Below are 25,642 nucleotides of genomic sequence, written 5' to 3' on the forward strand. Positions count from 1 at the left end.
GAATGGGTCTGGGTGAGTTACTCTTCAGAGTGTCGGAGTGGACCTGTTGGACCGAAGGGCCTGTATCCATACTATAGGGAATCTAATCTAATCTACTAACTGGTCACACCTTTGTGTTCAACACATCAGGCGAATGTAAAAGATCCCATTTCATTCTCTGAAGAAAAGCAGAGGAGTTCTCTTTGGCCTATGTTTATCCTTCACACTACATCCCCCTCAAACAGATTATTTGGCCATATTCTCAGTTTTTATGTGTCTTTCCTGTGCACAAAAAATGGCTGCCATTTTTTCTATTGCGCATACTTTATTGGTGTAAAATGCTTTGACATATTCTGAAGCCGTGAGAAAAATGACCTGATATATATTGTCTGAAAAGGTTTTGAAGGTGGGTCACAAGACCCGAAATGTTAACTCTGCTTTCTCTCCAGGATGCTGCCAGACCTGCTGAATGTTTCCATGTAATTTCTGATTCTGTTTCTGATTTCCAACATTCACAGGTTTTTGGTTTTTTTGATATGTAATCTCTCTCTCTCTTTTATCTTCTCTCTATAAACAACCGGGAATAACTTCAGTCTCATTGGCCAAGTGATAATTAGTAATACAACTGGCAGAAAGCAGGGATTGGGGATAAAAGGGTCCTTTTCAGGATGGAAGCCAGTGACTAGTGGTGTTCCCCAAGGGTCAGTGTTAGGACATCAGCTTTTCACTTTATACGATAATGATCTGGATTAAGGAACTGAGGGCATTCTGGCTAAGCTTGCAGACAATACAAAGATAAGTAGAGGGATGGTAGTATTGACAAGACAGGGAGGCTGCAAAAGGATTTAGGCAGATTAGGAGGGTGGGTAAGAAAGTGACAGATGGAATACAATGTGGGAAAGTATGAGGTCATGCAATTTGGTAGGAAGAATAGAAGCATAAACTATTTTCTAGATGGGAAGAAACTTCAGAAATCTGAAGTGTAAAGGGACTTCGGAGTCCTAGTCCAGGATTTTGTTAGGGTAAACTTGCAGGTTGTGTCCATAGTTAGGAAGACAAATACAATGTTGACTTTTACTTTGAGAGGACTAGAATGTAAAAGCTGAGATGAGGAAGGGCCACCAGACCCAAACCTTAACTCTGATTTCTCATTACAGATGCTGCCAGACCTGCTGAGCTTTCCTAGAAACTTCTGTTTTCATTATTGATTAGCAGCATCCACAGTTCTTTCATTTTTTATTTGACTTTTCGTAAATTTTAAGTGTTCCCAAGGTTGTTTGGAGTTGTCAGAGTCAAGATGGCTTATCTAATGTTGCTTGCCTTCCCAAGCTTTTTGTTGAAGCTCAGGTCCTGGGACATCTGTGTGCCACGTTAGTGCCCTGAATGACAATTTCACTAGCACATGTACGGTCAACTCAGGGTCGGCTGGGAACAGTGAGAATCCTTTCTGTTATCCTGATGCACTTTGTACAATACAACCTGCCTGTATTGCATTGCAAATCAACACTTTTCACCATATCTTGGTAAATGTGACAATAATTAATCAATCAGATTCACACAAATCTGGCTATTCCTTTGTGAAATTTGGTTGAAAAAAAATCCCAGATGTTTTTGTAGATGCCATACAGATTTCTTGTTAATGATATAGGAAATGCAAATCTGCAGACTCAAAATCAAAATGGTGAAGTCTTTTCTAAATTGAGTATGTTCCAAGGATAGCATTTGGAGGAAGAATCACAAAATATGCAGATGACTGTGAAATAACTCTAACACCCTTCATAAACAGCAGGAAGTCTTGAAGATTTATGTATATCCACAGTGCAGATAAATCCCGAGTTTGTTTCAAATCGAGGAAAGGATTGCTGGTTCAAATTCACATATGTTTGAATACACATTAGTTCACATTAGTTTATACAGTGTTGTGGCATTGTTTATATGTCAACGAGATGATAACTTGGCTAAACATTCAATGAATTTTGTTTCTTTTTCAGATTAACATGTTGCTGAGTTTCAAGAATGACAGGCGTGAATGCCCTTGTCCCGTAGAAGTCCGTGAGGAACTGTTGGATTTCCATGAAGACCTCATGGCACATTGTGGTGAGTTTGACATGATGGGTAGAATTCATGATTCATGTCAGAGGCAGGACTGGGAGGCAGGAAGGCAGGAAAATCAGCATCAGAAGTGGCAGGTTGGGTTGGTGGTGTGTTCCTGTCTCCTGCCCGTTTTTAGCCGGTTGGGGAGTGGATGGACCATTATTGTAATTAAAGGACAATTAAGGTCATTAGCCAACTGGTAGCAGACCTTGTAGGCATCGGGGTAGTGGGTGAAGCGGTTTGTTGCTGGTGGTGCTCCTGCTGTCCTTTAAACATCTACTCTGTAAACGCCCCTCAATTCTCACACTCACTCACTTGTACTTACTTCCACTGGTGTATCTGCTGATGTGTCAGTGCTCAAGGGCCTCCTTCTCTCATCCTCCCACGTTCTGTTCTTAAATCTACTCTGGGCAGCTGTGAAATTGTCCACCTCCTCAAAAAACACCTTCTGGGTATGAACACTGGCTTGTCCACATTTCCACCTAACAGCGATATCTGGTCAAACACAAAAAAAACAGCTTTACTAACCTGTGCATGTTAACTAAAAATCTAGAGGAACAAAGGCTAATTTGTATAATATGTGAAAACTAATGGTTTCTGCATTAAACTTCACTACTATCTACAAACCTCAGCAGTAAAATGTCATAGGCAAAATATAATCAAACCATAGTGAATCACCAACGAACACTTATGAGGATGACTTTTTTTACAACATCTTTTAATTGCTTCCAACATTTGTAACTAGAGTCACTGAGTCATTGTAATTATTTGTTAATAAAAAACATAGTTCAAGTGTGAAAATTGCAGTTGTTTTTTTTTCTTGTATTAAATTCAAATTTCACCATTTGCCATGTTGGAATTTGAACCCGTATTACCAGAACATTAGCCTAGGGTTCTGGATTACTAGCCCAGTGATGCTACCATCACACCATCACTGAGAGCTCAACATCAGCTGCCTCTGCATTAAGGCTGTTTTGGATTTTTTCCAGATTTGAGATCAGATTCCTTGGTCAGTCGTCGTTTCTGGTCAAGGTGAGGTCATAGCAAGTTTTGAGATTTGTAGCGCAGATTGAGGTTCTGTATGTGGGTTTGCCCGCTGAGCTGGAAGGCCCATTTCCCGACGTTTCATTACCTTATTAGGTAACATCTTCAGTGGGCCTCCAGGCGAAGCACTGCTGATAATTCCTGCTTTCTATTTATATGTTTGGGTTTCTTTGGGTTGGTGATGTCATCGCATGTGGTGATGTCATTCCTGTAGTGATATCATTTCCTGTTCTTTTTCTTGGGGGTGGTATGTGGAGTCTAACTCGATGTGTTCGTTGATAGAGTTCCAGTTGGAATGCCATGCTTTGAGGAATTTTCGTGCTTGTCTCTGTTTGGCTTGTCCTAGGATGGATGTGTTGTCCCAGTCAAAGTAGTGTCCTCCTTTATGTATATGTAAGGATACTAGTGAGAGAGGGTCATGTCGTTTTGTGGCTAGTTGATGTTCATGTATCCTGCTGGCTATTTTCTGCCTGTTTGTCCAATATAGTGTTTGTTACAGTTCTTGCATGGTATTTTGTAAATGCCACTAATTTTGCTTGTTGTCTGTATAGGGTCTTTCAAGTTCATTAGCTGCTGTTTTAGTATGTTGGTGGGTTTGTGGGCTACCATGATGCCAAGGGGTCTGAGTAGTCTGGCAGTCATTTCCAAGATGTCTTTGATGTAGGGGACAGTGGCTTAGGTTTCTGGATGTGTTTTGACTGCTTATTTGGGTTTGTTCCTGAGAAATTGGCAGACTGTGTTCAGTGGGCACCCATTCTTTTTGAATATAAGACCATAAGACATAGGAGTGGAAGTAAGGCCTTTCGGCCCATCGAGCCCACTCTGCTATTCAATCATGGCTGATAGGCATTTCAACTCCACTTACCAGCGTTCTCCCCGTAGCCCTTAATTCCTCGAGACAACAAGAATCTATTAATCTCTGCCTTGAAGACATTTAGCATCCTGGCCTCCACTGCACCCTGTGGCAATGAATTCCACAGGCCCACCACTCTCTGGCTGAAGAAATGTCTCCGCATTTTTGTTCTGAATTGACCCCCTCTAATTCTAAGGCTGTGTCCACGGGTCCTAGTCTCCTCGCCTAACGGAAACAATTTCCCAGTGTCCACCCTTTCCAAGCCATGTATTATCTTGTAAGTTTCTATTAAGTCTCCCCTTAATCTTCTAAACTCCAATGAATACAAACCCAGGATCCTCAGCCATTCCTCATATGTTAGACCAACCATTCCAGGGATCATCCGTGTGAATCTCCGCTGGACACATTCCAGTGCCAGTATGTCCTTCCTGAGGTGTGGGGACCAAAACTGGACACATTACTCCAAATGGGGCCTAACCAGAGCTTTATAAAGTCTCAGTGCTTTTATATTCCAACCCTCTGAGATAAGTGACAACATTGCATTCGCTTTCTTAATCACGGACTCAACCTGCATGTTTACCTTTAGAGAATCAAAGGTAATATACAGTATAGGTGATTTTCCTCTGCTCTGCGTAGTTCATCTGTGCTGCAGTGTATGTTGCTCATTGAAATAATGTTCTAATGCATTATCAGATGGGGTCAAGCGTCATTTGGAGTGCAGGAATAGATTGGCTCATATATGGCAAAACTGATGGCACATTTGGCATGCGTCATCTAGCTTGATTGTTCAGGGAAGTTAATTTTATTAAAGGAAAAAACATTGATGTGCGGCACATTCTAAAAATATCTGGCTTTCAGGCAACTCCAGTTTTTAGACAGAAAGATTAGAACAAGTATTTGTGTTTGAGTGTATTCTATTTCTCACAGAATACAATTTATGATGGGATTATATGCTCCACTGCTGACAGGTTTAATGGCAGGGTGATGTTGGTGCTGCTCCTTTATCTCACTTGCCTGCAAACCCATACCCACAACTTAAAGTTGGATGGGGTTGGGGGTAGGGGACGCTGTTAGGGTGACCCATCAGCCCCTGGGTCTTTTGAGTTATTGAGGCTCTTAAGGGATCAATTGCCAGCCACAGAATAGAAAAGCATGTTCCAGTGGGGAGGCCCGCAGTTTTAGCTACACAGGCTGGTGTCAGACAAAGGGGGAAAGTGGGGGATAACCTCCTGTGCAAGCTGTCTGGCCTTATCACAGCTGCTACCTGTCACACATTCATTCCCTTCTATAGTCCTCATCCCTGACCTCTTGAGCCTTCCCCACCGCCCCCACCCCGAAATCTCTAAGTTGACGGAACCTGATGGCTTTGCCAATTTGAGACTTTGGATCATAGGAGTATCAGGGATCCTGTGCCTCTAATCCCCGAGGTATCCATCACACCACATTCGATTGGCTAGACACCTCTAAGGCTGGTCCTCCTCCTCCTGAGAGAGGGGAATGAAGTTGCTCCTCCAACCAGTTGACATTGCATTCAATATTAAACAGTTGCAAGTCAATTGCTGAACCATACAGGCTCTACAGACCACCACTGCGTTCCCAAACCTTTTAGCTATGGGCACAGGGACTACAGTGCCCTGTTAATACTTGCTGGACCATCTCTGACACTTAACTAAATAATTCTAGACTGTGAAGTGAAAAAAACCTGCAATTTGTAGGCATTAACTCTTCCTTGCTAACATGACAATAGACATCATATTCTACATTTCTGGGTAAACAGTTGTCTGAAACAGGTGAGTTCTTTGGACACCCAGATTGGTGCCAGCCCCATTGCTGGTGTTAATGGAGCAGTAAAGCTATTAATTTCATTTAATATGTTGTCACTGCCCCATTAACATCAATTGAAAGGATGTAAAAAATTACCTTCATGATATAATGTCTTTTCACACAGTTAAAGTTTTGTTAATTAATCAATGTTAACTATTGATTTATTGATTGATTTTGAGTTCCCTTTGTTATGGACCAGACCAAACCAGACCCCTTTAAATATTTTGCAAAGGTAGTGTAGACCCTAACTTTGTCTTACTTTAAAGGCAGATGCGAAGTCCTGTGTTCCAGATGCAATGTGACTAGTCAAACTACTTGACATTAAGTAAAACACAGTTTATTTAAATACAATAGTCAAAATCCAAACAAAAGAAAGAGTTTAGAATAACTTAGCTATTAGAAAACTTAACTGAATAATAGATACAATAACTATTACTAATTACCAGTTCCAGTATAGTAGCATCCTATAAACACACTCCTTGACATAAAGGCAAATTCAGACACAGATTCTCACATGCAGTTCTCCCATTTGGGAAGGAACAAGACATCAAGAGAAAATTTGGAGAGAGAAGCAGCCTGGAGACATTCACTGAATCTTCCAACTCTGTTGAGATCCCAATAGTTTCTGATGCTACTGAAAAAACCAAAACCCAGAAATCTGGAACTGTTAGAGCAGGCCACACATATTCAGACAACATAAAAAATGGCCTCCCAAGCTGTTTAATCACCCAGACCGTTCACTACCTCTGCCTTCCAATCACTCTTAAAAAAAAGGATAAAATAACCCCCCAAAGCCACAGCATCATCACACCTTGGATCAATTGTACTTCAGAAACAAAAAGAAAACTTATCAGACAATATCTGGGGTTAGTTGACATTGTATAAACTGAAGCAATGCATTTCTGATGGAAAATTCTAGCAAGTTATTGACAAGATGAGGACAGTTATTGACAAAGTGCTTTTAATCTTAATAATTACCTTGTGTCATTAAACCAGCCTCTACTGTTACATCACTTCCTTCATCGGATTAAATAGCAGATTTAAAATGAGTCAACACAAAACAATTTCACAAAGGGAGCCCTGTACTGTGGTTTGTTTTCCAAATGCTATTAATTTAAATGGGATTGCAATTGCTAAAAACAAGTCACAATTCTTTTTTCAGGCATTGAACTGGAAGAAGAAGAAGCAAATAATGATGACAGTGATTCCACAATCAGAGGGCGACTTATGAATTTGGTGGAAAAAGTGACCTACTTAAAGAAAAAGCAGGAAGAGAATCCAGTGGAACAGGAGACAAAAAAGCCCAGTTAGTGTTTGTTTCTGAAGTGTGTTAGAAGTGATTTCCTTTAGATTTGATGATTTCAGATCATGAGTCAGCCTTTTGAAATATACTGTTTTACCCTCTCTATTTCTAGAGAGGGTAAACAGAATCTGGTGTTGGGCAGCTCAAGTGAAGTTGATTTATAACCTGTGGTAGAAAGAATTATCTTCTTACTGAACTGCATCATTTTTCAAATGATAGTGACTTCTATTTACTTTAAAGGTTGAAAACAGTTTTTAACATTATTACACATTTTGGATGTTGTAGGAATGACTAATTCGCCTGCTTGAAATTCCTCCCTCTACTAGATTTGAGGTGGAGGTATTAACTCATTTACGGTGGTGGGTTCATGTCTAGAAAAGATGAGTTTGAGACAAATGTGTTTGATTTGCAAATCTATCATCCGACAGTATCATTTTTTAAATTGTACCTTTGGAAATGAACGCTTATTTTGCCAAGGGTCTTATCAATCAGGCTTTGATGGTAAAACTGCAGGTGCTGGAAAACCAACATTTAAAAAGCAGAAAAAGTTGGGGATGTTTCTCAGGTCAGACTGCAACTGCAGACAAAGAGCACCCCTAATGAAATCTCAGAGACCTGAAACATTAACTGTTGTTTTTTTTTCCACATATGCTCCCCAATCTGTTGCGTATCTCCAGCATTTTCTTTGTTATTAAATATTATTGGTTACAGATTGACATTACTCATGATTGCTGTGCAGTATCATAGCCTAGAGATGTTATCTTGATGGATAGAGCAGGGAAGGGGGGGAAGAAATTGTCAGAGAGGGCAGGAAAATGGGTTGAACTATTTAAGAAATCGAAAAGCCAATTGGATTTGAAACTTTTAAAGGATATGCTTTATAAAGTAATGAGATAACAAAGATCAGTTGCTGGAGTGTCTTAAGATCTGTTCGATAGCTTACAAAGTTGAGAAAACAGTGGCCCAGGAATTTGGATGATGTCAGTAGATTCTATAAGAAAAAGGTCCAAACAAACAAAAATAATCTGTTTTTCTTTCTGCAAGATTTGCATTTAATAACAAAACTTTATCATTGTGCAGGGGATTGAACATGAGAACATGATGAAAGTGTGCATATTTGACAACATATTTCAGGACAGTGCTGTCAGGAATTTGTAAACCTGTGTGTTGAAATGAAGGTTTGGTTTTGGTTTTGTTCTTTAGCTACCCTGCAGCAGTTGATCTCTGAGACCATGGTACGTTGGGCCCAGGAGTCAGTGATTGAAGACCCAGAGTTGGTTCGGGCCATGTTTGTGCTTTTGCATCGGCAGTATGATGGCATTGGTGAGCTGGTTCGTGCTTTACCCAAGACATACACAATAAATGGAGTGTCTGTGGAGGACACAATCAACTTGCTTGCTTCACTGGGCCAAATCAGATCTCTTCTGAGTGTCAGAATGGGTAAAGAAGAGGAGAAGTTGATGATCCGTGGGCTCGGGTGAGTAAACAGAATCTGGTGTCGGGCAGCTCAAATGAAGTTGATTTATAACCTGTGGTGGAAAGAATTATCTTCTTACTGAACTGCATCATTTTTCAAATGATAGTGACTTCTATTTACTTTAAGGGTTGAAAACAGTTTTTAACATTATTACACATTTTGGATATTGTAGGAATGACTAATTTGCCTGCTTGAAATTCCTCCCTCTACTAGATTTGAGGTGGAGGTGTTAACTCATTTATGGTGGTGGGTTCATGTCTAGAAAAGATGAGTTTGAGACAAATGCGTTTGATTTGCCAATCTATCATCCCACAGCATCATTTCAAGGCCCATCTTTTGGAGGATTTTGAAAGAAACTTTTATTTCAAAAACTTTAACATGACAATATCTGCCACAAAATATTGTAGCCAATTATAACCTGATGCTGTTGTCGTGATACTTCTCATAGTTAATATGCAATATACCTTTAAAAGAGAAAATGCTGGAAAATCTCAGCAGGTCTGGCAGCATCTGTAAGGAGAGAAAATAGCTGATATTTCGAGTCTAACTTTGTCAAAGAGTCAGTTAGACTCAAAATGTCAGCTCTTTTCTCTCCTTACAGATGCTGCCAGACCTGCTGAGATTTTCCAGCATTTTCTCTTTTGGTTTCAGATTCCAGCATCTGCAGTAATTTGCTTTATATCTTTAAAAGATATGCCTGTTATAACATCACTGTATCATAGCGCGTGACCAAGGGTCTCAGGTGTCATCTTAACTGAGACCACTTGAAACATGGCACATTAATAGAAGCATGATACTATTTGGAACCAAATAGCTAAATATTATTCCGGACGCTGAAGTGCCAGAGTCTGCAATGCATGTGTATCGACAAGGAGTTGTAATAAATGCCCATTGAATCTTTAAGTGCTGTGTTATCCACATTTAGTTCTTACATTACAAGAGCTAACATAACTGTTGTCTCATCAGATGCAATGTCCTCCTGGAGGCAAGGCCCACACTATAGTGGAAATGATAGGGGAGATAATCAGAATGTATGTAATTCTATTCTAATAACTATTCCAATCTATTTTTCATTGAAGTTGATATTAAGTGGAGTTTAAGACCAATGATCCACTTGACACGTGCACTTCTCACCCAGTAGATAAAGTTAAAACTACTCCCGTTACATTTCATGATTCTGTAGGTATGAAGGCATTGATAAACCTGCTTCAGCGTGCAGCCTTTGCAAATGAGAATGATCTTTCCTCCAAAAACCTACTGTAAGAGAGCTTTGGATTTGTTTTGGGAGGGTAGCACCAACGGGCTCCTTAACTTGAGGCCAGGGCCATATTTGAATTGTTCTGATCTACAATTCAAAGCAAATGCTTGGAAAACAAGTGGTGGGAGTTAGATATGGGCAAGTTCCTAAGAGAATGATCCCTGAACTAATTTTTCACTAACTGAATCTGCCAACGTCATGGTTCTAGAGTATGGGTAGGAGAGTTGTCTGTATGTTGGGTGGTAAACATATATGATCAATAATTATCTTTGAGGAAGTTGGATTTTTAAAATAGGAGCAGATGAATTCTGTTCTGTGAAGATAATTTGTTTTTCTGAAAGAGGTCAGGAAGTAATTTGGAATTGTGACCTAAACACATCATTTCCAAGAAGTCACGTGATTCAATCAAGTGCTGAGCAAGATTCCTGTACTGCTGCATTTTATGAAATACAGAGAAAATAGAGGAGGAGCAACTAACTTATTTTGAGTCTAGTTCAGAATTATCAGGAGTTTGGTTCAGGGAAACAGTTACCCGAGCAGAAAGGTGTGAGCTCATAAGGGCCCGAATCCATGAGAGTTTATTTCAGTTTTCAAATTGTCAGAATTGAAACGAGGTTGAGGCCGCCAGAATTAGAAAGAAGTCAGAAAACCGTATCAGCATTCCAAGGAGGCCAACTGGCAATAGTCAGTTAAGTAAGGAATTAAAGATTTGTAATAACAGTGAAATCTCTTAGAATTAAGTATCTGTAAAGTATAATTTGCTGCTTTATGTCTTTCTTTACATAAATATGTGTTCCTGCATTAAAGAATCCTGGTAGCCTCCTATGAATATGTTCAGTGACTAAACAGCTACAAAACTACAACATTAATCAATAAAACCAGGTTTCATTCCAGGATTTAACTTGTCCTATACTTGTATTATTTGGTATCATAATAATGGCCATGGGAAATTTTGATCACAGATATCCCAGGCTTCTGGAGGCTGCATCTGGGGACGTTGAAGATGAGGTGATGGGATAGATGACCTTGTTAATCATCGATTCTGGGAACTTTCAGTCATGCCAGAGGGATGGAAAACGTAATTTCATGCCTGAGGATGCCCTTAGTTAAAATGGCAGAAAATGCAAATATGGCATGAAGTGCCGGATACCATAGTGACAACCCACCTCACATGACCTGGAGCTGACAGGCTTTTTTCTAGCCTTTAAAAGTTACTTTGAATTGGATTTTCACATTACAGCTTCGGTTTCAATATGTTTGCCAATATCGAAAAAAATTTGCTTCTGCTCAGAAATCCAGAGTATGCCATTCTAAAAGAAAACAAATTTTAAAAAGTCAAAGTTTGGTTGAAATATTCTGAAAGCCAACAACTTAAATAATGTTGCCTAAAAGTGGTATTGTCACAACAATTTACCAGCATCCATAAGTGACTATTTGTAAATAAGTTTCTTTCTTTATTCACACAGGGACATAATGAACAACAAAGTGTTTTACCAACATCCAAATCTAATGAGGGCTCTGGGGATGCATGAGACAGTGATGGAGGTGATGGTGAATGTGCTCGGAGGTGGAGAATCCAAGGTAGATTCATTTAGATTTGAACATCATTAACGTTTATTGTCACAATCTCTCAATTCTTTGCATTCTGCTCCTGGATGCATCATCCCAATAAGTAATTTATCAGAGAATTTATTCATTAAAATATGATTCAACAGTATCTCTTTCTTATTGATAGTATATATTTCTTGTTGGTATCACCGTCTTGAGTTTTAGCCTAAGTCTAAGTATGTTGAAGAATGAGTTGTAAATTACCATTAACTTGTCATCTTTTGAGGCAGTTTCAACACTATTTTACCCCTCTTCTGAGCTGAAGCCATGAAACCTCTTTCATATGTACACATTTTCAACAAGGATGCAACACACTCTACAATATTTATATCAATTTATATTTATATCAATTAAAAAGGTACAATATTACCTATTTTCCCTCTCAAGTATTTGATGTGTAGACCACTGTTGCATATTTGAAAAACACACAAATAAGGTTTCTGGATACAGCTTTGTTGAGTAAATTATATTGTCAACTTTTCAAATATTTCACATGTCTTAACATTTAGCGTTTAAATTGGTTTGGCGGGGGGTAGGAACCAGAACTACATGTCTGAGATGGGGCAGTGACAGGAGGTGGTGAATCTACTGGTGGGGGGGGGGGGGGGGGGTTCATATGATGAAACAATGGGATCAGTTAAAATGTGTCTGCTTTAACACAAAGAATGCCAAAAATAAGAGTCATGAACTTAGTCCCAAGTACAGATCTATGCTCTATGATGCTGGGAGACGTGGGTTTCACAGGCACAGGAATGGTTGCTCGATATTCCAGGGTTTAGAACATTTACAAAGAACAGGGAGGGGAAAATGAGAGGGGGTGTAGCATTGCTAATCAGAGAGTGTGTCACAGCTACAGAAATGAAAGTTGTCGAGGAAGGTTTGTCTACTGAGTTAGCATGGGTGCAAGTTAGGAACAGCAAGGGAACAGCCACCTCATTGGGGGTGTTCTACAGACCCCCTAATGGCAATAGGGAGATTGAAGAATAGCCCGACAGATTTTGGAAGAATGTAGATGTAGCAGGATTGTTGTTATGGGTGACTTCACCTTTCCCAATATTGACTGGAACCTACTTAGTGTAGATGGTTTGGTGGAGTTGTTTTTGTCAGGTGTATTCCGGAGGGTTTCCTTACTCAGTATGTAGACAGGCCGACGAGGAGAAAGGCCATTTTGGATTTGGTGCATGGCAAAGAGCCAGGACAGGTGTCAGATCTCATGGTGGGAGAACACTTTGTTGACAGTGACCACAACTGCCTCACATTTGCCATAGCCATGGAGAGGGAAAGGAGCAGTTACTGAGGGAAGATATTTAATTGGGGAAAAGGAAATTATGACGTTATCATACAGGAGTTGGCATGTACAGATTTGAAGCAATTGTTCCACAAAAAAGGCACAGCAGACATGTGGAAGCTTTTGATGAAGCAGTTTTTCTGAGTGTTGCACAAATGTGTTCCTCTGAGACAGGCAAGAAGGGTAAGATTAAGGAGCCTTGAATAACGAGAACAGAAGAATTTCTCGTCAAAAGAAAGAAGGCAGCTTACGTAAGGTCAAGGAAGCAAGAGTCTAGCACAGCTTTAGAGGATTACAAGTTTACTCGAAAGGAGCTCAAAAATCAACTGAACAGAGCCAGGAGGGGGCATGAAAAAGGCTGAGCAGATAGGGGAAGCCCTAAATGAGTTTTTTTGCTCCAGGTTTCACTAAGAAAAGGGAGCTTGTTGTGAATGAGAACTTTGAGGAGCCAGGAAACAGGCTTGAACAGATTGAGATTGAGGAAGTTGATGTGCTGCAAATTTTGGCAAACATTAAGATTGATAAGTCTGCAAGGCCAGACCAGATTTATCCTCGGTTGCTCCGGGAAGCAAGAAAGGAGGTTGCTAAGCTGCTGGTGAAGATCTTCGCTTCCTCACTTTCCACGGGAGTCGTACCAGAGCATTGGAGGGAGGCGAATGTTGTTCCTCTTTTTAAGGAGAGTAATAGGGAAATGTTTGGCAATTGCAGACCAGCCAGTCTTACGTCTGTGGCCAGCAAGGTTTTGGAAAGAATTCTGTGAGCTAGGACTTATCATTATTTGGAAAAGCATAGAGTGATTAAAGACAGTCAGCATGGCTTTGTGAGGGGCAGGTCATACCTCACAAATCTTATTGAGTTCATTGAGGAGGTGATGAAAAGGTTGATGAAGGTTGGGCAGTGGGTGTGGTGTATATGGACTTCAGCGAGACACTTGTTAAGGTTTCCCATGGTAGGCTCATTAATAAAGTCAGAAGGTATGGGATACAGGGAGATTTGGCTGTCTGAATTCAGAATTGGCTGGCTGGCAGAAGGCAGAGAGTGGTTGTAGATGGAAAGTATTCTGCCTGGAGGTCAGTGGTGAATGGGGTCCCACAGGGCTCTGTTCTTGGCCCTCTGCTCTTTGTAGTTTTTATAATTGACTTGGATGAGGAGGTGGGTTAGTAAATCTGCTGATGATACAAAGGTTGGAGGTGCCATTGATAGTATCAAGGGCTGTTGCAGGCTGCAGCGCGACATAGACAGGATGCAGAGCTGGGCTGAGAAATGGCAGATGGAGTTCAACCTGGATAAATGTGAAGTGATGCATTTTGGATGGTCGATCTTGACTGCTGAATATAGGATTAAAGACAGGATTCTTGGCAGTGTGGAGGAACAGCAGGATCTTGGTGTTCAAGTGCATTGATCCCTCAAAGTTGCCACCCAAGTGGATAGGGTTGTTAAGTAAGCATATGGTGTTTTGGCTTTCATTATCGGGGGATTGAGTTTAAGAGCTTAATTGAGTTTAGGTTCAATTTATAGATTTGTCATAAATTGCTCACCTCACTAATAATGATGACAAAATGACTGGATTGTTGGAAAAATGTATTTGCTTCACTAATGAGGATGAAATCTACTAACTTGCTACAACATACATGCAACTGCAGATGCAGCCTTACAAAACCCTGGTGAGACCACACATGGAATATTGTGCAGTTCTGGTCGCCTACTATAGGAAAAATGCGGAGGCTTTGGAGAGGGTGCAAAGAAGGTTTACCAGGATGCTGCCTGGATTGGAGGGTTTGTCTTATGAAGAGGGGTTGACTAAGCTCAGACTTTTCTCTCTGGAGAGAAGGAGGAAGGGAGCTGACCTGATCAAGGTGTACAAGGTAGTGAGAGGCATGCATAGAGTCAATAGTCAGAGACTTATCCCTAGGGCAGGATTGACTGGCGAGGGGTCAAATTTTTAAGGTGTTAAGAGAGAGGCGTAGAGGAGATGTCAGAGTTAGGTTCTTTACACAGAGAGTTGTGAATGCATGAAATGTGTTGCCAGTGGTGGTGGCAAAGTCATTAGGGACATTTAAGCGACTGCTGGACATGCACATGGACAGCAGTGAGTTGAAGGGAGCATAGGTAGGTTATTTTCTTTTAGATTAGGATTAATCCTTGGCACAACATCGTCGGCCGAGGGGATTGTTTAATTTTGTACTTTCCTATTTTCACTCTTACTGGATAATGAAAAGCTAAAGTGCTTTGTGACCTTTCTGTTTTTTTGCCCCTAATTATTGAGCTTTAAAACAATATTCAAATTAAACGGAGTCTGTTTTGTTCTATTGGTGTTTAGGAAATTATCTTCCCAAAGATGGTGGCGAACTGTTGCCGTTTCCTGTGCTATTTCTGCCGAATCAGCAGGCAAAATCAAAAAGCCATGTTTGACCACTTAAGCTATTTGTTGGAGAACAGCAGTGTTGGATTAGGTGAGGAGAAAAATAAATGATTTGCTGGATGTCCTTTTATATTATGAATTAATGTAACATTCACTTCTGATCTTGCTGATATTCATGCAATGGAATAGTACTGTTCAGAATCTGAATATTTCTGGTCACGTCAACCAGAGGCTGTGGCTAATGTTTCACCAAAGTGAATTCAAAACTTACTGTAGCGACTTGGAGAATTTATGTTAATTTATAGATTTGTCATAAATTGCTCATCTCACTAATAATGATGACAAAACTACTGGATTGTTGTAAAAATTCATCTGCTTCATTAATGGGGATGAAATCTACTAACTTGGTGTAACTTACATGCAACTGCAGATGCACAACAGTCTAGTTGACTCTTAACTGCCTTACAAGCCAGTCCAGTTGCTACAGAAGAAAATACTGTGTGTGAACGATGATTAAAAAAGGTGACTCACTAGAGTAAAAGATATGGCAATAAAGACAGGCCTTTCTTGCAACACTCACATCCCCATAATGAATAAAAAAAAGTTACAATTGATCTCACTTAAAAAGTTTCTTCTATTGGACTTTTTCATTCATCAACATGTTGGATTTGTGTATGTGAGTGTTATTGGTTACTAGTATTCTGGTGAATCGTATAATGTCTTGTGCCCTTAGTACTACTTCATAATGGTGAACATAATTAGTATAAGTCTTTCACAGTTTACCTGTACTTTAAAGAGTAGCCTTGCTCTGTGGAAAAAGTTACCTACAAGTCAATTTCAAAAGTGAGTTAAATGCACTCAAAGTAATTTATTGATCTCATAGAATCATGGAGTTTTCATGGCATGGAAAAAGACCCTTCAGCCCATCATGTCTGTGCAAGTCATCAAGCACCGATCAATTCTAACCCCATTCTCTAGCTCTTGGCACATAACCTTGTGTTCATGTATTCTTTGATGATGATTTGCAATTGGATTTGATACTCAAACCTCAGATTCCTGCCAGGAAACCTCAATGCATTCTGAAACTGAACTTACGCATTTGTCAATCAGTCCAAACCTTTCTGTGTCAACGTTTTGATTATTACAAATCTCAGCCTTGCAGTATCTTACTGTGCATAAGGGAGGAAAATTCTTTTGTCTGAAACAGTACAGGTCATTCTTCTATAACGCGTGTTTTGTTAACACAAATTTGCTATAACACGATTGACGAATTGGGGACACTATTTCAAAATGCAAAGTTTTAAAGTGTTTATTGGTTATACCACAATTCCGGCCCCATTAGTTTAAATGGTGCTGATATTATGCGATTTTCTTATAACACAGGATTGCCCGAGAGTGGAATTACCATGTTAATGCAGAACTGACTGTATTAAACAGCACTGCCACACCTAAACCATCTAAAAACTATTCCATAGATGTTTTATATTTTCTTAACAGCTTCTCCTTCAATGCGAGGTTCCACTCCTTTAGATGTTGCAGCAGCATCTGTAATGGACAACAATGAACTTGCCTTGGCATTGCGAGAGCCCGACTTAGAGAAAGTATGTATTTGGTTTAGTTTATATATGTGTTTGATGTTGGTATCCTGCAGCAGATGGCAGAAATGGCAAAGCACGATCCTTTGAATGTGGAGAATAGTGGGGTGGAAAGTGAGGACAAGAGGAACCCAATCACTGTTCTGGGAGGAAGGGGAAGGGGTAATGGCATAACTGCTGGAGAAAGATTGACTTGACTGAAGGCCCTGTGATCTGTCATGAGGGGCGATTCCTTAGTTGAGTAAAAAGTAAAAAATGTCAGAAAAAGGTTCAGTGCACCGCAAACATTAACTCTGCTTTCCCTGCACAGATTCTGCCAGACCTGCTCAGTGAATTATTTGTACTTCTTTAAATACAGCGTGCTGCATTCATGGCTGACAGTGTAGCCTCCTCTATATTGGCGAGGCCATACATACTGACTGACCACTTTGCAGAACACCTCTACTTTGTTCGTAAGAATTACCTTGAGCTACAAGTTGCTTGCCATGTCGATATACAATCTTTCTGTAAGTGCTAGAATTTCAAACCTAGGCCTGCTGCAGTGCAGACAGTATCGTGGCCCAGTGGTTAACACTACTGCCTCATGGCACCAGGGACTTGGGTTTGATTCCACCCTCGGGCAGCTGTCCATGTGGAGTTTATACATTCTTGCCATGTCTGTGTGGGTTTCCTCAGGGCGTTCCGGTTTCATCCCATTGTCCAAAGATGTGCGGGTTAGCTGGATTGGCCATGCTAAATTGACCACAGTGTCTAGGGATGTGCAGGCAAGGTGGATTAGCCTTGGGAAATGCAGGGTTACAGAGAAGGGGTGGATCTGGGTGGATACTCTTCAGTGGGTTGGTGTGAACTCAATGGGCTGAATGGCCTTCTTCCACACTGTAGTGATTCTATGAGAGCTCAATGCAAGCTAAAGGAACAGCAGTTCATTTTCCACCTAAGTCCTTTACAGCCTTCAGGATATAACATTGAGTTCAACAACTTTAGAGGATGAAGACTGTCCTCTATTTTTATGACACCCCAATCCCTCCCATTCATACCAGTGTCTTGTTTGCATGGTCAGAAATCATGCAACACCAGGTCATAGTCAAACAGGTTGATTTGAAATCACAAGCTTTCAGAGCATTAGATATTCACCTGGCAAAGGGGGAGCGCTCCAAAAGTTTGTCTCCTTGTCTTTTGCTCTTGGCATCCTCAACATCTGTTCCAATTGCTGTCCCTCCCCTCTGACTAGAGCATATAAAAACATAATTTTCCAGCCCCTTTCAGTCCCAAAGAAGACTCATTGGAATCAAAACGTTCACTCTGTTTCTTTCTTTAAAGACGCTGTTAATCTTGCAGCACTTGCTGGGTTTTTTTATTGCAATTTAGGTCTTATTTATATATACATTAGCACAAACCTTGCTTCGTTACTCCTTTTAAACATTGACTTGAAGTGACTACTTTGTGATTGCAAGTTTCACTTCCTGACTTATACCATTTGTTCTCTTCTCTGTGATTCATTTTATTTTGTCATCCAAAGGGATTCCACTATCTACTACTTCTGATGAACTGTGAATAACCCATGTGCTGCTGAATATGCTGTGTGTCTCAGCATTTTCTGTTTTTATGTCAAAGAACATGCTTGCAGCTTTATTTTAATGAGGTATTATACTGGTTTGAAGGTCAATATGTGTTGAATAGAAAGTAATTTCAGTTTCTGAAATAAATATTTTAGTATAAATAATTACAAGACCTCCATGATATTAATGTATTTTGCCATAGGGGGTGGGGGGAATGACAATTCCTGTTATTATTTTTCCATATATTCATATTTCAAATTTTATATATTAATTTTGAATATGGTGGTTGTCATTTATTGAAGTTTAAAATTAATACATTTCGCATTGTTTCGTCAATAGAGGATTTTATTTATACAATTGATTGGCTTGATTTTATTTTTACCAACGTTAATACTATTTTTTAAACAAAGAGAGACAGAGACATGAGACAAGTGACTGCACAGTACATAACATAGACTAGGTTAGATTCCCTACAGTGTGGAAACAGGCCCTTCGGCCCAACCAGTCCACACCGACCCTCCAAAGAGTAACCCACGCAGACCCATTTCCCTCTGACTAACACACTAACACTATGGGCAATTTATCATGGCCAATTCACCTGGCCTGCACATCTTTGGACTGTGGGAGGAAACCAGAGCACCCGGACTAAACCCACACAGATACAGGGAGAATGTGCAAACTCCACATAGACAGTCGCCCGAGGATCCTGGGATCCTGGTGCTGTGAGGCAGCAGTGCTAATCACTGAGCCACCGTGCCATCCCATAAAGCTTCAGCATAGGGAGCACTTAATGCCGTGACTCAGATCCTGGCAGCAAATGTAAGCACATCGCTCCAGAATATATTGTTGTATGTTGATTTGCCTCAGTTTAAATAAAGTTGTTCTGTGGACTATATTCACTTCAGTCCTGTATGCTTGTGCGTTAGATTCACAGGTTGATACAGGAAAGAAAGAAACCATTTTTCCCCATTGTACCAATGCAGGCTGTTTGAAAATGGCTGTCAAGATTTTCCACATGCTCCCCCACTCTCCAACATTTTCATGATAACCCTGCAAATGTTTTTTCTTCAAGTATTTACCCTTTTCTCGTTAGAAAGTTATTATTCAATCTGCTTCCACTGTTCTTTCAGGCAGTGCATTCCAGATCAGATCACCTTGCTTCACAAATTTTCTTTCTTTCATGTCACTCCTGGTTCTTTTGCCAATCACCTTCAATCTGATTTTTTGTTGTTACTGACCCGTCTGCCACTGAAAACAGTTTCTCATTATGCACTTGGTCTGCAGCCCATAAAGCAGGTGAGTAATGCCATCCTTCATGGAAAACAAATCTTTCCATATGATGCCTTTGCACATTTGGAAGGAGAAGAGTAGACTCCAGCAATTGCCCAGCCTGTAAGCTCCCCAACACATCCAAGATTTCCTTTGACTTCCTCCGCAGTCATGTCAGCTTCCATGCTCCTTCAGATTGTCTAACTACTTCATGATTTATGAAGGTGTGTTTTTCAGTCCATTAATCCACAGCTGTTAAGTGATTATCATGACTTTCTTGACGGTTGGCCATGAGGCAGTCATAGTGCTGCAATCCTCCAACTGTCCACTCTTGGCCTCTGCATGAAGGGTGGGAGATTGACTGCTTGGAGAGAAAGGCTGCCTCCAATGCTGATTCTTTGCAAATGGAAAATTGCGTCACAGTCAGAACCAGGGCTGATTCAGATACTCAGACAGTGATGCTGCTAAACTGGATAGAATTTCCTTTGAATAGTGCCCATTAAAATAATGTTGCATAATCTTTGCTCCACAAAGGAGAAAATACCTGGAGCCATGATTTCTTGGAAGTGGAGTAACATTCAGTTTGAATGGAAACAATGGAAAGTGCTTGTTACTAAATGAAAGGATTCGCCAACCAATTTTCATGGCAATCTTGTTCCTTTGGGCCAGAATTTCCAAGTTCAAGTTGTTGATTGTTGAAGCAGTGCTGAAAGCGCAGTTTCAACAGCTTGTTAATCAGTCATCTTATCCATCCAACCCTTCTCTGTTATTCCCCCATGGAAGACTATGAAACCAACAAAGCATTTTTCATTGAACTGTTGTCCCTTTATGAAGTTCAAAAGTAGTTGGATTGGACTGAGATGGAAGAGATTGTAATGGTTAGCTGTATCTTCATTTCTGCGTCTCTTCCAGGAAATTGATTGATATTTCATTCAAGCTAAATAGTTTATTCAAATAAGTTTGGGAATGCACAATTGAGATGTTTGCTGATTTATGCCTGTGTTCCATTCTCCAGGTTGTTCAATATTTAGCTGGCTGTGGCCTGCAGAGCTGTGCTATGCTAGTTGCCAAGGGTTACCCTGATATTGGCTGGAATCCCGTGGAAGGGGAGCGATATCTGGATTTTCTCCGTTTTGCAGTATTTTGCAATGGTAAGGTGCTATCTAACAGCATGCCCTTTAGAAGTGAGGACTGTGTAGCAGACAGTTGTGTTATGAAAAGGGAAGAATGAAGTGTCAATGGGGTTACAGTGCAAGGAGTAACCTAGTTGCATGAAGTTGTGATTCGCTTCATTTTTTGGACATTAATGTCGTTGATAGAAATAGTGAGGATGTGGACAGAAAGCCTGCTTTCTGGCAAAATCTTGTGTTCCCTTCTGCTTTTTTGTCAATGGGGTATTTACTCAGTTGGTGGGTGACACATGGGATCATCACCTCCTTCCCATCTTCACCCCAATGAAGTCTATAGTAGGGAGCATGGATAGTTTTCCTGTTTCACTGCTGTATTAAGTGATGGGTGGGGGACCTGCCATGTAGGGATTGCAACAAAAGCAAATTCTGTGTAAAATGCACAAGCCTTTACTTGTTTATGTTTTAGTCTTTCTGAGCTTTTCAGAATTGCACGTATTTTTTTCCCAATGTAAGTGAACAATGTGATCTCAATTTCCACTAAAAGACCACAAGTAAGAAATTTTTGGAATTTCTAGTTGAGCCCCCAAGATTCAGTAGCTTTAGGAGGAGACTCTTTCAGATTTCCAGTGTGTGATAATGTGCTTTCATGTTCATCTATAGTAGCCAGAATCCAATATAAATGGGAATGTGGATTGTGAATGAAGATAATTATTGTTAATTGTTGTTTATGTGTGTTCATATTCTTCCTTTGGAGAATAGTGCGAAGTTGCTGTAAGGTTCTTAGATTGATTAACGTCTGACAGGACAGAACAACGAATGTTCCTTCCCTATCTGTTTAGCATTGTCATGCCAACTATTCCATTCTATACCAAAAGACAGAGACACTACCAACTTTCACCTCTCCAGCGTTGCAAATTTTACAAATTTGCATGCTTCCAAATAGAACTTTGCACGTGAGGAACAAGTTGTTAATGTCTTGTTAATCACATTGTGAAGGTTTGCTCATATCATTGTCAAGGTTAAGGGAAACAGATAGTGTGTATTATTGCTGTTTGAGCACATATAAATAGGAGTGTGTTCTTGTGACACAGTGATAGAATCCCAGGGTTTGAGTCCCACCTGCTCCAGAGATATGTAATAATGTCCATTAAGAGGTTGATTAGAAAATATCCACATAAAAATAGGAGAAATTTGGGACACTGGGATGTTTGATGAGAGCTTTGAGATGGAGTGAGTCAGTAAACTCATTCCATAAAGAAAAGCTGCGAGTCTGAGATTCTACCTCACCAGCCAGTTTAGAGGCTACCAACATATGGGTAGGGCTTGAGCAGCAAGTTCAGCATGCTCACAGTATTTTCTATTGATTAATTTCTTGTGAAGCTCTGATCTGTTAATAACCAGTCTTAGCTGACCCTTGCTTCTTCTTAGTCAGAGTGTTGAAAGTGATCACAGTGCTAGTCCAGCTGAACTTGGCACCTCAACAAAGACTGGAAATTCAACCTTCCAATAATTAATTTAATCCATGGTTTTACCAGACAATTTCTCAGAGGAACTTAAATAACAAATTAAATAATGTTTCATAATAAATCTCAAAAGTACGAAAATATGATTTACAAGTTGTATGAGCTAGTCATTTTCACTCTTGTTAACAAGAAGTGGAAATGGCACTGCAGACAGTACTTGTTTCATTTTAATAAACAAAACAAAGCTTAAACATATGGCCTACGTAAAGGGCTAATCACAGTTTAAGAGTACTGCTATACATCTACAGTGAGCTCTTGATCAACTTTTAATTTTGTAAACTGTGGAATTGGGCATCAGAATGAATGGATTCCAGTGTGTGAGTTATCTTCAGTACATGTCAAACAAATACTGGCATTTCATTCACATCATGCTGTAAGTAATATGTATGCCTCTTGGTGCCAATGCTTGTGAATGAATGGAGTAAATTAGTGAGCTATATCTCCATGTAGCAGAGAACTGATGTCCAATAGCAGACAATAAACTTCAATTTTTCCACAAGAAAGAAACTGGATTTCTACATTTCATCAAAGCTTTCTAAATCTCTGAATAACATTGTTTTTCGCATGCATTGTTGATTTAAGGATGATTCTTTTTTGTGATGTACTAGTGTCTCATATTCAAGTTGCTCCATTAATTTGTAGGCGAGAGCGTGGAAGAGAATGCCAATGAAGTTGTAAGGTTGTTGATACGTCGCCCCGAGTGCTTTGGCCCAGCTCTGAGAGGAGAAGGTGGGGATGGGCTTCTCGCTGCTATGGAGGAAGCTATAAAGATCTCTGAAGATCCAACGAGAGATGGCCTGTCATCAACTGATGAGTCGAGTAGGAGGCTGTGAGTCTGACTTGTGACTTGACAGTCGATTACTGTCACAATTTAGTGGTTGTGGAGTGACCAGGGCCTTTCTTTGAAATATATTTTGTGGAGGTATTTAGCTGACTTAAGAAAAAAGACAAAATTACCAATCCCTTTACCAAACCCCGCTCAAAAGGTGAAATATCAAAATCCATCTCAGCATAACCATCGCTTTATCTAGATCTAACCAGAAGGTTATAGAAACAGGAAAGAGTGATTCTGTCCCTTGAGCTGTTCAGCTTTCAATTAAATCATGGCTGACCTGAATTTTAGTTAAATTTATTCACCTTGATCCATAACATTTAATTGTCTTATCTGACAATGCAACCAGACCCATTTTTGGAATTTCTAGTTGAGCCCCCAAGATTCAGTAGCTTTAGGAGGAGACTCTTTCAGATTTCCAGTGTGTGATAATGTGCTTCCTGAGTGGCCTGGCTCTAATTTTGAAGTTATAAACTAAGTGCCTCTAAAGGGCAGCACGGTGGCACAGTGGTTAGCACTGCTGCCTCACAGCGCCAGATTCCTGGGTTCAGTTCCTGCCTCAGGTAACTGTCTGTGTGGAGTTTGCACATTGCCCCCGTGTCTGTGTGAGCACCCTCCGGGTGCTCCGGTTTCCTCCCACAGTCCAAAAATGTGCGGGTTAGGTGAATTGGTCATGCAGAATTGCCCGTGGTGTTAGGTGAAGGTGTAAATGTAGGGGAATGGGTATGGATGGGTTGCTCTTCGGAGGGTCGGTGTGGACTTGTTGGGCTGAAGGTCCTGTTTCCACACTGTAAGTAATCTAATCTTAAAAAAAATGTCTCTTTTGTCTTTCTGATCAAACAGATTTTGAATAGGGAAAATTATTGCTTCAGTTGCATTACTACACTGAGAAGTATGATAACTGAATTAAAATAATAGGCACAGTTATAAGTTCGAGATGACTCAACTGTATCTCTTAATTAAGCTCATTCACATTGTAAACTCAGCAACTTCTCTGAACCAATTTCCTCAATATTGTCATCTATCCTTGCAGTTCACAATAAAATATTCTAAAATTTCAGCAAAAAGAAATAGGAAGATGTTCTTCGTAAATGATTTTTATTTAAATAGTTAATGGCAAGGCTGAAAATCTTGTGTTGCTGCAAATACTACAAGGATTGATGAAAAACTGTGGAGCTAAAATCCTTTTTCAATGAAAATCAGGAAAACAGAAAACGTGTATAGGACAGTTATGCAAAATGCCTTTTTTGTAACATAAGTCATTTTTTTTAGTCATAGTGTATGCTGCTAACATTGTATAATATTGGAATTTGTATTTATGCATATGTATGTGTGTACTGAAGTTTGTGACCAGTACAAATCTCTGTTAATACCTGTTAAATTTCACAAAACATAGTTATTTTGTTAATAAATTTGGTTAACAGAGACCTTGAAGAAGAGGAAGATGACACCATTCATATGGGGAATGCTATTATGACCTTCTATTCTGCTTTAATTGATTTATTGGGACGTTGTGCACCAGAGATCCACGTAAGTAGCAAATAAACTCAAAAATCAATTTCATTAGCCTCAGAGATCACTTTCGTAAATCTACTCAGTCTAGCTGTTTTAGTCTTTTCGGTAGCTCTGCAAAAAGTGACTTTGGATAGAGGAGAAGGAATTTCCACAATTTTTTCAATTGAACACGAGTACTCCTTCTTTTTGATGTTCATATTCAGACACAATACAGCATAACACCACAGTTCTCAACCTTGACAAACTCATGTAATTAAAAGAATATACTTTGCTTTCATTTGGAGCAAACACATTAACAATATTCACAACGTGGTCATTAAAGCAAATGTGATTGTTATTATTGAGAGTTTTGTCAATTTTATGGACAAATCATTCGAAGAGGTATTCCTGAATACCTCTGTGTATTACCCTTTTGCTTATCCTTTTTTTCCGCCATTGCTCCAAGTCAAACTGCACAGAAGGTCAGAGGTCTGTGGTTTTATAATTAAAAGGAGACTATCCAGGTCTGTCCTAGGCTGTTCTGGGAAGTGAGAAAGGAGGTTGCTAAGCCACTGGCGAAGATCTTTGCTTCCTCACTCTCCATGATAGTCGTACCGGAGGATTGGAGGGAGGCGAATGTTGTTCCTCTTTTCAAGAAGGGTAATAGGGAAATCCCTGGCAATTACAGACCAGGCAGTCTCACATCTGTGGTCAGAAACGTTTTGGAAAGAATTCTGAGGGGTAGGATTTATGACTATTTAGCAAAGCATAGTGTGATTAAAGGCAGTCAGTGTGGCTTTTTAAGGGGCAGGTCATGCCTGACAAATCTTATTGAGTTCTTTGAGGACGTGACAAGACAGGTCAATGAAGGTCGAGCAGTGGATGTGGTATATATGGACTTCAGCAAGGCATTTGATAAGGTTCCCCATGGTAGGCTCATTCATAAAGTCAGAAAGTATGGGATACAGGGAGATTTGGCTGTCTGGATTCAAAAATGGTTGGCTGACAGAAGGCAGAGAGTGGTTGTAGATGGAAAATATTCTGACTTGAGGTCAGTGGTGAATGGGGTCCTGTAGGGCTCTGTTCTTGGGCCTCTGTTCTTTGTAGTTTTTATAAGTGACTTGGATGAAGAGGTTGAGGGGTGCCTTAG

General features: G+C 40.0%; 1 protein-coding gene across 1 annotated transcript in view; it reads left to right on the plus strand.

Annotated features, from left to right (window-relative positions):
* Positions 1–25,642, plus strand: part of ryr2a (ryanodine receptor 2a (cardiac)) — a 551,531-nt gene that overhangs the window by 319,717 nt on the left and 206,172 nt on the right. Inside the window, exons 38-46 of the mRNA XM_060830792.1 lie at positions 1,971–2,076; positions 6,957–7,100; positions 8,301–8,574; positions 11,299–11,413; positions 15,049–15,181; positions 16,588–16,691; positions 20,529–20,664; positions 22,809–22,995; positions 24,423–24,528. Of these exons, the coding sequence (XP_060686775.1) occupies positions 1,971–2,076; positions 6,957–7,100; positions 8,301–8,574; positions 11,299–11,413; positions 15,049–15,181; positions 16,588–16,691; positions 20,529–20,664; positions 22,809–22,995; positions 24,423–24,528 (1,305 nt within the window). The remainder of the gene's footprint in view (positions 1–1,970; positions 2,077–6,956; positions 7,101–8,300; positions 8,575–11,298; positions 11,414–15,048; positions 15,182–16,587; positions 16,692–20,528; positions 20,665–22,808; positions 22,996–24,422; positions 24,529–25,642) is intronic.

Source organism: Hemiscyllium ocellatum, chromosome 10, assembly GCF_020745735.1.
Source record: "Hemiscyllium ocellatum isolate sHemOce1 chromosome 10, sHemOce1.pat.X.cur, whole genome shotgun sequence".
NCBI lineage: Eukaryota > Metazoa > Chordata > Chondrichthyes > Orectolobiformes > Hemiscylliidae > Hemiscyllium > Hemiscyllium ocellatum.